At 40.7% G+C, this 13,974-nt stretch overlaps 2 protein-coding genes across 2 annotated transcripts; one reads left to right on the top strand and one right to left on the bottom strand.

Moving 5' to 3' along the window:
- Positions 1-3: 3 nt before the first annotated feature.
- Positions 4-5,561, bottom strand: LOC113011653 (serine protease HTRA2, mitochondrial-like). Its single transcript, XM_026151268.2, has 8 exons — positions 4,867-5,561; positions 2,594-2,798; positions 2,278-2,472; positions 2,131-2,163; positions 1,543-1,651; positions 1,336-1,405; positions 1,156-1,251; positions 4-605 (listed from the first exon to the last, which is right to left on the bottom strand). The coding sequence occupies exons 1-8, from the start codon at positions 5,325-5,327 to the stop codon at positions 440-442; spliced, it is 1,335 nt and encodes a 444-aa protein (XP_026007053.1). The 5' UTR covers positions 5,328-5,561; the 3' UTR covers positions 4-439.
- Positions 5,562-6,657: 1,096 nt separating this feature from the next.
- Positions 6,658-12,821, top strand: mis18bp1 (MIS18 binding protein 1). The gene is made up of 16 exons (XM_026151742.2): positions 6,658-7,683; positions 7,802-7,939; positions 8,067-8,338; positions 8,549-8,622; positions 8,794-8,915; positions 9,047-9,137; positions 9,299-9,414; positions 9,550-9,716; positions 9,797-9,866; positions 9,950-10,898; positions 10,976-11,154; positions 11,513-11,646; positions 11,735-11,877; positions 11,961-12,048; positions 12,141-12,195; positions 12,339-12,821. The coding sequence occupies exons 1-16, from the start codon at positions 6,855-6,857 to the stop codon at positions 12,440-12,442; spliced, it is 3,531 nt and encodes a 1,176-aa protein (XP_026007527.2). The 5' UTR covers positions 6,658-6,854; the 3' UTR covers positions 12,443-12,821.
- The last annotated feature ends 1,153 nt before the right edge of the window (positions 12,822-13,974 follow it).

Below are 13,974 nucleotides of genomic sequence, written 5' to 3'. Positions count from 1 at the left end.
CTCTCAGGCTCCGTGAGCTTTTATTTTACAAATAATGCATTTTGGACACAAATCATTACAAGAGACACAAGTTTGGCTACTCTGAGCAATAAGTAAGAAAGAAGAGGTAGAATTCACTAAGAACCCCTCCGTGAATAAACAGTGAGCATGGCTTTTATCATTTAATGAAAAATGGCACCATGAAGACTGCACCAGTGTAGTTTTAAACAGGTAACACTTACTATGGCTAAAATGCCTACACATTCACTGTAAGCTGACACCTCTCCAAATGTTAGTGAAATACTGGAGAATATAAGAAAACTTTTACATAAAATCTAATTTATTAAACAGCAAACATTTTCTTTTGAACACAGTCACTGTAAGGTTTCACAGTTTTCTGGTGTACACAAGCTAACAACTCATTCTGTCCAGCGGCTGACATGAAATAATGCAGTTTGCATTAATCTATATAATCAGGAGTTATGTGAAGGCGGAGTATCTCTTGTCCTCGCTGCACCTGCATAGTGATTTTGTCGCTGCTGCGGACGGCCTCATAGATCTCCTCTGAGGTGTTCACCTTGGCCCCGTTTATCTCCAGCACAATGTCTCCGGCTTGCATGCCAGCTCTGAAACAAGACATACGACAATTATATACCAACAAAAACAAACGTATAACGTATATCTACAGCTTTAAAAACAAAAAGACCCTCTTCAGTTATGAATCCTGCTATTAACACACACATAACTTTGCCTTTTCTTCACACAGATGAATCCTGATGTCTCAGTGCAATCCTTCGCACGTTTTGGTTTCTGTCACTTCTGCAGTTGTCCGTCACATTGTGTCCCCAAAAACATTGTGTTTTGTGAGATTTTTTTTGTCTACATTTACTGTGTTTCATTCAACTTCGACTTTGTGTTTTTCATCTATTTCCTGGTGCTTTCTTAAGTTGCTATGCATTTGAACCCTCAGGGCCACTGTAAATTCCCCTTAATACAGCAATAATGACAAAAGTAAAAATTTATTCTGTGTGCACCAAGTCACTATAAGTCTGTACAAACATCTCACATATGCCTGCATCTTAATTACAACCACAAACACATGTATTAGATTAAAGCAACCTCAATATAAGTTGCTGAACTTGAGGAGCTGAAAGAAGAAGCATCCTTTATGCTTACCTGTAAGCTGGAGAGCCCTTGATTACCCTGTGAATCAGGATACCGTGAGTCACATCCGGAAAAGATGAGTCTCTCAACCTCAGCTCAGCAATGATCCTAAAGGAACACACAGAAAACACCTTGTTTTAGATCAAACACTGCGCACTGCTGCTCTAACGGGGCATCGCTCGCTACATTTACCTCTGCGTCAGCGTCAGCATTATAACACCAATGTACCGCTGCTTCGTCTCATCCTTATGAAACCAAGTGCCTGGGAGAGGTGAGAAAAGATGTGTGAACTTCATGAAAGACTGCAGGTTTTCTAACATATTTTTTATAACACCATGAGGTAGAAAGCCACATAAAAAGATGCGATGCATTGCTTTTGATTCTTGATCGTTTTCTTACTTTTTCTTTTGGCTGCTTTCTCCAGAAAAAGCCTCACACGATCAGACGGAATTGCAAAGGAGATGCCAGCGGTAACCTTAATGGTGTTTATACCAATGACTTCACCATCCTAATAAAAGGAGAGATAAGGCACTCTGATTTGCGGAACTATGAGATCAGATCCAACAACATTTAGTCAACAAACACCTGGCGCATCATCAACTGAGATGACTTGGCCATTTAAATTGTTCGGGCTAATCGCACATCAACCCCACACTTCTTTCACCAGGACACTGAGTGTTTAATGGGTGTGCTCAGTAAACACTCAAAGTATTATCATGGTTTTAGTTTCTGTGGTGTTAGCCCAATCAGCATGTGTTTGTATATACCTGTGGCTGAAATCAAGGCACATTTTATGACTACTTACTGGAGAGCACTTTAATTCCAGCACTGCATGCTGTGTGACTTAAAATAAACACTTCAATAGACTAGAATACATCAATCGGAAACAGGCTGCAAAGCAATGGTTTTGCCACTGTATTGCATCACAAAGAGAGAGAGAGAGTGAGTGTGTGAGAGTGAGACACACAAACAGGACTTGTGACTCACCAGATTAATGAGGGGACCTCCAGAATTTCCAAACTGAAAAACAATTAGTCAAATGTGGCATTTAGAAACACGACAGGAGATGCCTGAGTCACTGAAAATACACTATCAACATATTCCAGTTTAAATATATTCTATTCAAGTACTCACATCAATGGTTGCATCGGTCTGTATGTACTCCATGTTGGAGTTGGACAGGCCCAGCTCCTTACTGCCTCTCTGCACTGAGCTGACAATCCCCGATGTGATTGTATTTTGTAACGAAAATGGGCTTCCCATGGCAACCACAAACTCTCCCTGTCGGATGTCAGACGACTGGCTGAGTGTGAGAGTGGGTAACGGGTTCTGCATGTCAGGGGAGAGAAAGAGCATCTGAAATAAAGCTCTGTGTTTCTCTGTCTGTGGTGAAAGCACACATGCTAGTTTAGCTCCTTTCACTGAGACTGGCCTGTATTTTCTTGCTCACCCTTGCAGAGATTTTGATGGTGGCGATGTCCGCCACAGGGTCGACATCCTGCACGATGGCATTGTACGTCTCTCCATTGGTGAGCTTCACACGGACGCCTCGCTTGTTGGCTACAACGTGGGCATTGGTGATGATGAGACCATCGCTGCTGATGATAAAACCGGAGCCGTTTGACACTGGGACCTCTCGTCCTGAGAACGGGTGTCTGTAAAGAAGTAAATGCAGCTTATCTTACTGACCCTGGTTTCTCAGGGTTAGTTTATATGGCAGGAGATACCGTATTGTGCAAAAGTCTTGAGCCACCCCTCATTTCTTTATGTGTGTCTAGGAAAAAGGAATATAAGTTCCTTGTTTTTACTGAAACATGTGCAAACATAGAGTAACGGTATATGAGGCAAAAACGGTGTTTGTACAGTTCTAATTAGTTTTAAAGTCAATATTTGGTGTGATCACCTTCATTCATCAACACACTCCAAGTTCTCTTGTAATCATTTTTGTAGTTTTCAGTAATAGTCTTTGTTTTTCTACCCAGATATGCTTGATTTTGTTTGACATCATTGTGATACTGAAAAAAATAAAAAAAATAAAAAAATAGAGCTGTCACCAATCAAAAGATGGATTGGCAGATGTAGCATGTAGCATCAAGATCTGACGCTACTTTTCTGTTTGCGATTGCATAAATTTTGACATCCCCAACATCACAGGCTGAAATGCAGTGCACTGTGTTTTAAAGATGCATCTCTCAGGTCTTGTGTCAGGTTTTTTGCTGGATTTTGTCTTCTTTTGAATTTTATTTAGACAGACTGTTAGACAGGCCTGTCACTTCTTCTTTAAAAAAGAAAAAAAAAAGAAAAAAGGAAACGTCCTCCACTTGTCCAGGTTCCTCAATTTTTTTAAGGACGCACTGCTGAGATGTGTCATGTTTTCAGCTAATAGTCAAAGGAGCTTGCAAAGAAAAGCGTCTGGACTTCTTTAAGTTGCTTGAAGACGTTTCACCTCTCATCCGAGAAGCTTCTTCAGTTCTAAGGTCAAATGGTGGAGAGTCCCAGATATAAACCTAGTGGGAGAATCCCCCCACAGAGGGACAAAAGGACCCCCTGATGATCCTCTAATCGCCTGAGCCAAGGTGTGAAACTGGGTGTGGACAAAAATGAGTTCATTGTGAAACCTGGCCCATGATAAGGTGGGGCCAGGTTTCACAATGAACACACCCGAAACTCTGGCTGATTGGGACCCACACCCAGTTTCACACCTTGGCTCAGGCGATTAGAGGATCATCAGGGGGTCCTTTTGTCCCTCTGTGGGGGGTTACTCCCACTAGGTTTATATCTGGGACTCTCCACCATTTGACCTTAGAACTGAAGAAGCTTCTCGGATGAGAGGTGAAACGTCTTCAAGTAACTTAAAGAAGTCCAGACGCTTTTCTTTCCAAGCTCCTTAGACAACGATGACCTGGATGACTGAGAACCTTCACAGACATATTTTTCAGCTAATACCTTTTTGGAGTCATCTTGATTCAAAAATACTACTTCATGCTTTTCAAACTCTTATCTTTGGCATTTTGCATAGATTCAGTTAAAGAAAAAAAAAAACTATGTGTTTTTTTGACAAGCTGCATTAACAAAGTGCCTAAAAACACAATTCAAAAACTGGTTCTCAGGCAAGTTGTCCATTATTCCTCCAGTGAGTTAAGTGCCTTTTTAATCTTACTTCAGCTTCATCAGTCAGCATTACGTAGCTTAACCAACAATAAAAAGAAAAAAGAAAAACTCTTCAGGAAAAAGGTCAGGTAAAAGGACTGGACTGAAAATAGGTAAAAGCAGATCTCCTTTATGAGAACTGTTGCTCAAGTTAAACACACACAGTAAAAGGTTATTGTGACACAAAAAGTAAAGGTGGGGATTGACTGTCAGGACTTTACCTGATTCCACTTACTGATAAAAACAAGACTATCCACTGCTAAAGTATATCAGCAGCTGATGATGTTTTTTGAAAATAAAATCACAAATGCTTTGGGTCCTTTTCTGTTACATCTGTAATAAACAAAACAAAACAAAAACAAACAGACAAACAAGACCCTTTTCTCGTGTTTTCTGGTACATGTCCGGGCAAGCAAGATCAGCTTCTGGGACTGAGTGTTTAACTCCAGTGTGTGCTCTCACAGCTGTCTGAAATCTTGATTTAGGAACATAACCGAATAAGTCACACGCAGACACAGGAAAAAAACTCACTGACATTTATTACCGTCAATGGCACCTCTCTAGTTAACTCACCTGCCCACGATTTCAATGTACACCACAGCTGGAGCAGATTTTTCCACCACATCTGCAATGAAGTTGTACTTAAATCGGGGGCTGTCTGGTTTGAAGGGAGAAGCGCACTGAGCCGATGGGAGGATGTGCTGGAGAAATCCCCGGGATATTGCCAATTCTTTGTCCCCCTTTTGGTCTTTTTCAGTGTCCAGAAGCACCGCACCACAGAGCCCCAAACCCACCGACACAGAGGTGAGCAAAGAGGAGCTTCTGTTGCTGTCCCGACCGTTTCTTCTTCTTCTCTCCCCAGCTTGAGCTCTCCTGTCCAGGCTTGTGTGTCCTCCTGCAGCCTCATGGTTACATATCACAGCAGAGACACGACTGGTTGTCCTCTCAGCTAACGAGTTAAGTCCTCGGGTCTGACACCAACTTTGAGTCCTTAATGCTGAAAGAAAGCCCCTATTGACAGCCGCTGCTGCCATGTTGCATCACTTTACTCGCTCAACGTCGGTTTGAAGGCAGCCAAAAAGCACTTTATATCCCAATGTTTGCAGCAGTCTGTTATTCACGCGCCTTCATTTAAAGTGTACCGTTATCTAGCCCAGTCAGAATAACGGAAATACAAAAAAATATTCCCCACCTATTAATTTTTAGCACAACACACTCAACACGGTAATGTCACTAAGATTGCGCCTGCGTGGTAAGGCACCTTCTTCTTCGGTGCTGTTTTTTCCTCTCTGGACTTTTGTGGGTTCTTTACTCATTACTGCCCTCTGCAGGGGAGAAAATGCAGGGGTTAAAAAAAAATCAAAACTGTCTGTGAGTTACAACAGAAACGGTCAGGTTTTGCATATTTTTGCATGTATATGCATGTTATCAAGATAGTAAAGTTTATTTATTAAGCGCGTTTTACAGAAAAACCGTCACAAAGCGCTGTACAATAAAAAGAGTACAATAAATAAGGCCTGTGCATACTAATTGCGTTATAGTATTCTCCTTAAGTACAAGTACCAATGGAAAGTATGATAAGTTGCTAGGCCTATGAATTATGACATATAAATTAATTAAATACATAAAAATTTCCAAAATATTATTGCTTTTACAGATAAATCCTTAAAGTTAAGGAAAAGCTGTCTGAATCTAATATTAGATATATCTTTTTATATTATTTGCTATGCAAATAAAGACTTTAAGTTAAGTGATTTTACTCTTGGGGAGCTCTTATCCACAAATGGAAAGTGGTTAGAGTAATACATGGCTACAATTAAAGAGAATAGAATGTGTGTGTAAAACTAGAAGAATTTAATAATTTAAACTACATGATAAAGAACAAATATAAGTTAAAATACACAAACATATCAATTACATTGCTATATATATATATATATATATATATATATATATATATATATATATATATCAACTCAACAGCAAATATTATTTTTTAGGGGGAAAATTACAAAGGGAAAGAAATTAACATTATGTATTTATGTTTTCTGTATGTATCACGTGAAAGAGTCATCTTCTTTTTTTAAAATTCTTCATAAAGAAATTAATTATCAGTTACTTTTCTGAAGTCATATTACACTGGTTATCATTTTTTTAGTCTTAAATTTAATTGACATTTTTAGATTGAATTATATTGAATATTATATATGTATAGTTCTTCGTTTATCCATTTATTATTATTATTTACTTTTTTTTTTTACATGCTCAACCTTTGGTGAGTAATAAAAGTATCATATTTATTTGTATTTTCGTGTTAAATAATAAAAATTAAAAAAAAAACCTTACAGACTGCAAGAATACGTTTTCAAACTTTTAAATAAAGTTTTATTTATAAAAACAAAACTCCAGAGATGAGCGGCAGTGACGTACTTGTTGTGAAAGTACGTCACACGGTTTGAGCCAAAGGCGGCGGTGATGAGAAATTTAAAATTTGCGGGCTAGCTCGTTAGCTGCTAGCTAACGCCTCGGATCTACAGTCAGGTAACTTCAGCTCGAGAATCATGGCTTCGTATTTTCATTTATTACAACAGACAAAACCGCAGTTTGAATCTCCGGCCAAAGTTTTTGCTAAGCTCAAATCCAAGGTGCAAAAGGAAGCGATGTGCGCAAAAGACGACAACGGTCCGCCGAACAACGCTCGAGAGGAGTACAGAGTTAATTTAAAGTCGCCCAGGAAGCAGCAGCAGAGGATCTGGGTGACCGAGGAGTTCGATGAGAATCAGAGGTTCGGCAACGAAGCCCAGCCTTTGATTCTCTCGCCCATTAAGAGTCCACAGAAAACCTCTCCGTATTCGTATTCAGACTTTATCCGCAAACCTTTGGAGGAAACGCTTCCAGTGGTTGAAATGGGACTTGGATGCACAAGAAGCGAGAGACGTTTCCTGGAGTCGACAGCCATATCTCACCCTCTCTTTCTGACTAATCATATCCACAAAGAACCTCCTCAGGTCAGAGACGCGGATCAGTTCATCCTCTCCAGCACGACTCCGTTGAAGGTTCAACCTGTCGAAAGTGACTGCAAGAGCATTGCTTCTGATGAAGAATGCGCTCCTCTCCACAAACCCCTGTCTACAGCCAGTGCCTTTTCCCCCATGGTGAAGAGGCTGAGGAAGAGAAAATGGGAGCAGCAGGAGTTTAACAAAGTCAACACCAACAGCACTGAGGAGGTGAGAAATGAACTCACATGTCAGCCTCGGCAGAGGAAAGCCCCTGCTGTCAGCGAGGAGAACACCCACAGCACCTGGATGAACATCAAAGGATGCTCCACTGACCAACCAGAGAGGATCCCCGAAGACATGTTTACACCAAGAAAATCCGTGGCAGAGAGACGTGAGACATTTTTTCCTGCCTTTCCCCACCTTACATCAGAATATAGAGGTGTATAGAAATCACCTGGTAGACGTCTACAATAGAATAATAATAAAATATTTCTTCTGTTTTGAAACAGGCTGTGGTGTTGTTTTGGAAAAAATTCCTATAATGTCTCCAGCTAAGGTGTTTGCTTATATGAAGGAGAGAGAAAGCAAAAGGGAACTGCGGGGAGTTCATGAAGCTATCAATACCACGAGGGACATCTTTAATGCAGGTGAGTGTGCCATGGTGTTAAAAAAGCAGCACATCCGGTTTAAGCAGTTTCTATAGATATAGTTTGAGTTTTCCCAGGTCACTGTGCACAACACACCTTTGCTTATGGCACAATATCTTTCCCATAGGTAACTCCCTTAAGTCCGGAGACAGCCCTCTCTCCACACCTCACAGTGTTGGTGAGAGGGACGACAATGTGTTTACAAACACCTCAGAAAGTGATGTTCCTGTAAGCCGGCGCATATCAGAGTCAGCTGACGCTCTGACCTCGGCTGTGTCATCGAAGCCCGTTTTGCTCGAAGACCCGCTCGTGCTCAATTCTCCGAAGATCTTGATTCCGAAGAGACAAGAGACTGTGTTCAAGTGCAACAAGTGGCCTAAGCAAGCAACATTCCCCAGCGTGAGTAAAGCAAATGCCTATTAATGAAATATAAGTGAACAAATGGCAGGCCTTGTGTCGGTTGAGCCTGAAAACTGTTTGAAGAAAAACAGTTACTGATACATTTACATTTCAAGAGCAAATTGAAAAAGTAGGTCAGCGGCAGTTTGCATTTCCCTATACAAGTTTTCTCTGGTTCATCATTGTCCCCTTGTTTCCCTCCTTTGGTAGGAGAGTGTGATTTATCTCAAAAAGTGGTTCCTGAGGAAGAACAGCAAGGGCCTCTTTGTTGATGGAATCCACGGGTAAGTGTTGTTTGATGTAATTTTGAACTTTGTGAATGAGGAGAATGACATGATGTCAGGTTGCTTTTCTCATTTGATAGACATTTAGACATTAGACTTAGACATTTTTTTTGGTTTCATCCAAAAGATTTTAATGAGGTTCATAGTTAACTGCTGGTCATTTCCTCCCAGGGAAGACAACATACCATGGAACAGTAACGTCATCATGCACAGGGTTTCTAATTCTATGATAAAGACCATCTCCGGCAGGGTTTACATCCTGGTTGGGAAGATGAACTTGAAAGTTGAACCCGGTAAGCTGACTTGAACCTTTTTCCAATTGTGCGTGGGAAGAAATTAAAAATGGATAAAAGGGTGAAGCAAAGCTGTATAGAGAGAGTCCTATGCATGGTATTACATGGATTTACTCTTTCTTTTTTCCCAGAGTTTCCCAGGTGGTTTTTGAAAAAGTTTGAAAAGGGTTTTCCTCCTGACTGGAAGGCGCTTTACAACAAGATGCTGACAGAGTCGAGAGAGTAAGAACACTAATTTCACATCCCTGCTCTTGCGGTCAATATATTGTGTTTGTTTTTGCAGGGGGATTGTGACTAAATTAATTATTTTTTGTATAATTTGTTTAGATTGGTTGTTTTACACCTTTGGGCTTGGTTAAGACCTAAATTTTGTTTTCCTGTAGCAACCAAGGCAGAGGAAGACAGAAGAAAAGTGAAAGTAGTGGTATCAAATCGAAGAAAAAATCGGAGGCCTCCCTCATCAACAGTTCTTTGAACCAGCAAACTTCCTTTATGACATGTAAGTACACGATACAAACCTGGTGACGTGTTTGTTTGTTTGTTTGTTTTTAGTGGATTTGGGGGCATGAATAAATTGTTGTTGTTTTTGTTTTTACAATAAAGTAATTTTACTTTCTCTGTTAATTCTCTCTAGCTGAATCCTGCCCTCCCATGGGTGCCCCCTCCTCTAGCATGAAAGTGTCTCGAAGCGGTCGAGTAATCAAACCACCTTTGGAGTACTGGAAAGGAGGGCGCGTCATTCTAGATGCGTTCATGAACGTTACCATCCATGAATGTTATAATACCTCCATCTGCAACTCTGTAAGCACCTAAAGTTGGGCTTGTGTGTGTTATAATTAAGGGTGAGTTACTTCAACTATATTCATTTTGATATTCCACAGGAGATCAATACAACATTGTCTACAGGGATGTCGCAGGAGCCCGTCCGTGTGTTCTTGCCCTGCAGTGAAGGTAAAGACGCTCTTGGAGCTTTAGTCATAGCAGTGTGAGATTTTAAAGTACATGTTGCATAAAACTGTGTTCTCTGATCCTAGGTGAAAAGGAGGCATCAGTACTACTGAGGAAGGTCAAGGCTCCTCTTCACAGACGCAACAGAGTCAAGGCTAAACCAGACAGGAATCACTCTGATTTTCTCGAACCTGCTGCAGAGCTACTAATAAGCCCTGAGGAGGGGGCAGGAAGAATAACAAGGTCTGGCCAAAAGTGTCCTGCTAAAGAAAGAGAACTACATGTGGACACTGTCCTAAAACACCACAGTGATAATGAAAAGTCTTCAGCACAGAGATCACAGAAACAGTCACAGGGCAGCTGTAGTGCTTCAGCAAGATTATCTAAAAGTAAACAGGCTGTCATAAATTCCCCAGAAACTCCTTCAGTTAAAACATTACAGCATCTGTCATCAGATGATGAGTTATCTATTAAGAGGAAGAAGCGAGGACACAGTAAAGACAGCAGGAGCACTCACAGGGAGTCAAAGTCGAGCCACAGCTCTGCCACAAACAACTCACCAGGATCTGAAGAGGAAAAAGATAACAGAGAGCATTCAGCACTGAAGTCCCAAAAATATGGGTCACATGCCACTCGCAGGCCTACAAAAAGAGTAAATACAAGAAAACGGATCACAAATCCCCTAGAATCTCCCCCAGTGAATGATGAAACATCCCAGAATCTGTCATCGGACAATGAGTTACCCACAAGGAGACGGAGGGAAAGGAAAGGAGCGCACAGTAAAAGCAGTAGAAATGCTCGTAGCAGGCCTCAGCCAAAACATGGGTCCTCATCCACCAAGTCAGAGGATTCAGATAACTTGATGAGGCACAAACCAAAACACAAGTCAAGCAAATGCACCAGAGCACCAGCACCCACAAAGACTTTGGCTGCGCCCACGCAATCCAGCAAGAAACACAGTACGAACAAGGGCAGCATACCGCCGGAGCACGATGAGGATAAGTGGACAGAGGCAGAGCTGATGAGACTACAAGAGTGAGTTTTGTATCCGCAGTAAAGCCTTGTCGCTCTCTTGTGGTTATAATCGTGTTTTTCTATGTTCTGTTTGCCAGGGCTGTGTCTTACTATCCTAAGCACATGGCAAATTACTGGGCAAAGGTAGCACGGATGGTGGGAACCCGTTCTGCAGAAGAGTGCCACAGCCAGCACACATCCCAGGGAGCATCGTACAGTCCTGCTAAGAAAGCCACGAAACCCAAAAAGAAAAAGGTTGAGCCGCCCCAAGCTCCAGGTAGGGAATAGACACTTCTGGGATGTCGACTGTGCAAGTTAGTTAATTTGTGTACCATTTTAAGGTGTTTCATTAATAACTTTGAGGGATATTTTTCCAGCATTGAAAAGTATTACTTCACTATTCACTACTTTGTGTCCCATTATACTCTTTAAGTAAAATGGGACAATCTCATGCATACAGCCAACAGGTACCTTCATTATTGATCTACTGTTTTCTCTTTGAGTAATAAATTCTTTAAAATTTAAATACAGTCTAGAGCTTGTTTTGTTACACAGATTTGAACAAAGTATACACAAATTTAGCACCCTTACATAGCCTTAGCCGGTGATGCCTATCTGCCTGTGTTTGGTTACAGATCATCCTGTGATATCAGCCCGAGTGGGAACCCTAAAGAGAAAACAGCAAGTGCGTCAGTTTTTGGAGACTATGCCCAGGGACAATGTTGATGACGTTTTCAGCTCTGAATACATGCAGAACAAGCGCTTTGAGGTTTGTCTCCCTTTCACAGGATTTTTATGAGTAGTCGTTACACTAAACAACAACTAACCATTCCTCTTGACCGTGCCTCGACACTCAGCTCCCTTCCTTGTGTTCCGAGGACGAAGAAGACTTGGCAGTGTCAGACCTGGAACCCTTGACCCCTATGTCGGCACGTTTCCCTGAAGTAAAGACTCCTCAGTGTCTGCATATCACTCCAGGCATGATGGGTTCTCCAAACAGGTGGGCGAACGTCTGTTCTAACCTGAAATGAGATGAGTGCAGGAAAACAACGTTTTCACTTAATTTTTGCCTCGATTTTAAAGGGACAATGACGATAAGTACGTGTATCAACTGCAGAAGAGGATTAAAAAAAATCAGTTTAACGCCTGCAAGCTCCCACTTCCTTCAAAGGTACTTCTTTCCTAACAGATTGGGCGTAATTTGTGACATTTTTCATCATGGAAGTTTGTTTCACACAACACTGTATTTCTTTTGACTTTCAGAGATTCACACCCACACCATCAGCCAAAAGAAAAATGAGAAGATGTGGCAACACGGGTAAGTGTCCTTAAGAATTAGGTAACAGTTGTACAAAAGGAATATATAGATAAAAGGAAAAGAGTTCATAACTTTACAGGTAGAGTTTTGGTTTTTTGTCTTTGACCACCTGTTTTATTTATTTTTCCCCTCTTTTGCACTAGAAAACAATACATTCGTGGTTTGGGAGATGTTCCCTGGAAACATTGAGGCGCTGTCTGAAAGTGAAGAAGAGGAGGAGGATTTCTACTTCTCAGATAACGACTGATCAAAGCCAGAAATGAAATGTCATGTTGTTCATTTTATTTTTAAATCTGAAATTCTTCAAATGAGTCAAAATTAGCAGAGGAAAGGTGGGATCCCCCCACCTTGAGACATGAACAGCCAAACATCTGTTGCCAGTCTTCCTCACCACTTCAATGTACATAACTTCCAATGTTGTAACGTATAAATATTTTTGTGTTGAGACAATGTGGTCTACATTTAATAGTTGCAAATGTAAAATCAATTTTAATAGAGAATAAAAAAAGAACTGCTGCTGTCTTGCAGTACATCCTTGTAAATATAGTTTTTGTGTATCTGCATTTTTTTTTTTTTTATATACCAAAGGGTTACTTATAATAAACCTTTTTTTCCCCCATTGTTAATTATTGTTTTATGCTTTAGTTGCACAGAGGTTGTTGGTGTTGATGTGCTCAAGTAGTCTTCAGGATGAGTTCTACAGGCTTCCTGAAGGAAATTCAACACTTTCTTTTGGCTGCCTTTTATTCTGTTCTTTGTCAAGACGATTTCACACTGCTTCAGTAATGCTTCCACATGGTACTGTCCACATTCATAATTATGACAAGATCCTTAACACCACTGATTAAAATTCAGTTCAGTACAGTTTTATTTATATAGCATTAAATCACAACAACAGTTGTCTGTGTGCTTTATACTGTAAGGTAAAGACCCTACAGTAATACAGAAAAACTCCCAACAATCAGATCCCAATGAGCAAGCACTTGATGACAGTGGGAAGGAAAAACTTCCTTTTAACAGGAAGAAACCTCAAGCGGAACGGCGGTCAGTCATCTGTCGCGACTGATTGGAGGTAATGAAACAGAACAAAAAGACACTGGAAGAGAGCCAAAGAGTTATTAATAACTAATATTTAAATGAGAGTGGCGTATAAACACATAGTGAGTCAAGAAGAAAAAGTGCATCATGGGAGCCCCAGCAACCTAAGCCTTTTGTAGTTTAACTAAGGGATTCAGTCCCAACTTTATGCTTTGTCAAAAAGAAAAGTTTTATGCCTGATCTTAAAAGTAGAGAGGGTGTCTGTCTCCCAAATCTGAGAGCTGGTTCCACAGGAGAGGGGCCTCTCTGCTCTGCTTCCTATTCTACTTTTAAATCTATTAATGAAAAGTAGAGCAAAGTACTCTATTCAGGTGATACAGTATTTTGGGTCTGTAAGGTAAGAAGGTGCTTGATTCTTTAAGAATTTTCATTTTCATTGTACAGATACTGTACCACAAGATTTCTCTTCTGTACATACTGATGATGATGAGCCAGAAATGTCAAAACTGGATTAATCCCTCCATAAGATCAGTCCAGTTCTAATAGAAAAGACCTATCCCAGTCCTCATTTTCTTGCTGTTTCCTGTGGCTATTCACTGAAGCCACATTTGTGATGAGGCTTCAGTGAATAGCAGATGCATTTCTCAGGTCTTTGCTGGATTTTTCCTTTTTCTGAAGGATATAACCTTCACTAACTGCTTTTCCTGCTGTGGATCTTTTTTTTTTTTAGGCCTGCCGTTT

Source organism: Astatotilapia calliptera, chromosome 19 (genome assembly GCF_964374335.1).
Source record: "Astatotilapia calliptera chromosome 19, fAstCal68.1, whole genome shotgun sequence".
NCBI classification, from domain to species: Eukaryota; Metazoa; Chordata; class Actinopteri; order Cichliformes; family Cichlidae; genus Astatotilapia; species Astatotilapia calliptera.
The sequence above is the reverse complement of the archived record's forward strand: the minus strand, read 5'-3'. Positions and strand labels throughout refer to the sequence as shown.

Coding starts and splice junctions, on each gene's coding strand:
- LOC113011653 (XM_026151268.2), bottom strand. CDS start 5,327: ATGGCAGCAGCGGCTGTCAATAGGGGCTTTCTTTCAGCATTAAGGACT. Junction 2,164..2,277: donor AGACCGATGCAACCATTGAT/GTGAGTACTTGA, acceptor ATTGTTTTTCAG/TTTGGAAATTCTGGAGGTCC. Junction 1,652..2,130: donor GAGGTCCCCTCATTAATCTG/GTGAGTCACAAG, acceptor TCCTTTTATTAG/GATGGTGAAGTCATTGGTAT.
- mis18bp1 (XM_026151742.2), top strand. CDS start 6,855: ATGGCTTCGTATTTTCATTTATTACAACAGACAAAACCGCAGTTTGAA. Junction 9,717..9,796: donor ATACCTCCATCTGCAACTCT/GTAAGCACCTAA, acceptor GATATTCCACAG/GAGATCAATACAACATTGTC. Junction 12,196..12,338: donor GAGAAGATGTGGCAACACGG/GTAAGTGTCCTT, acceptor CTTTTGCACTAG/AAAACAATACATTCGTGGTT.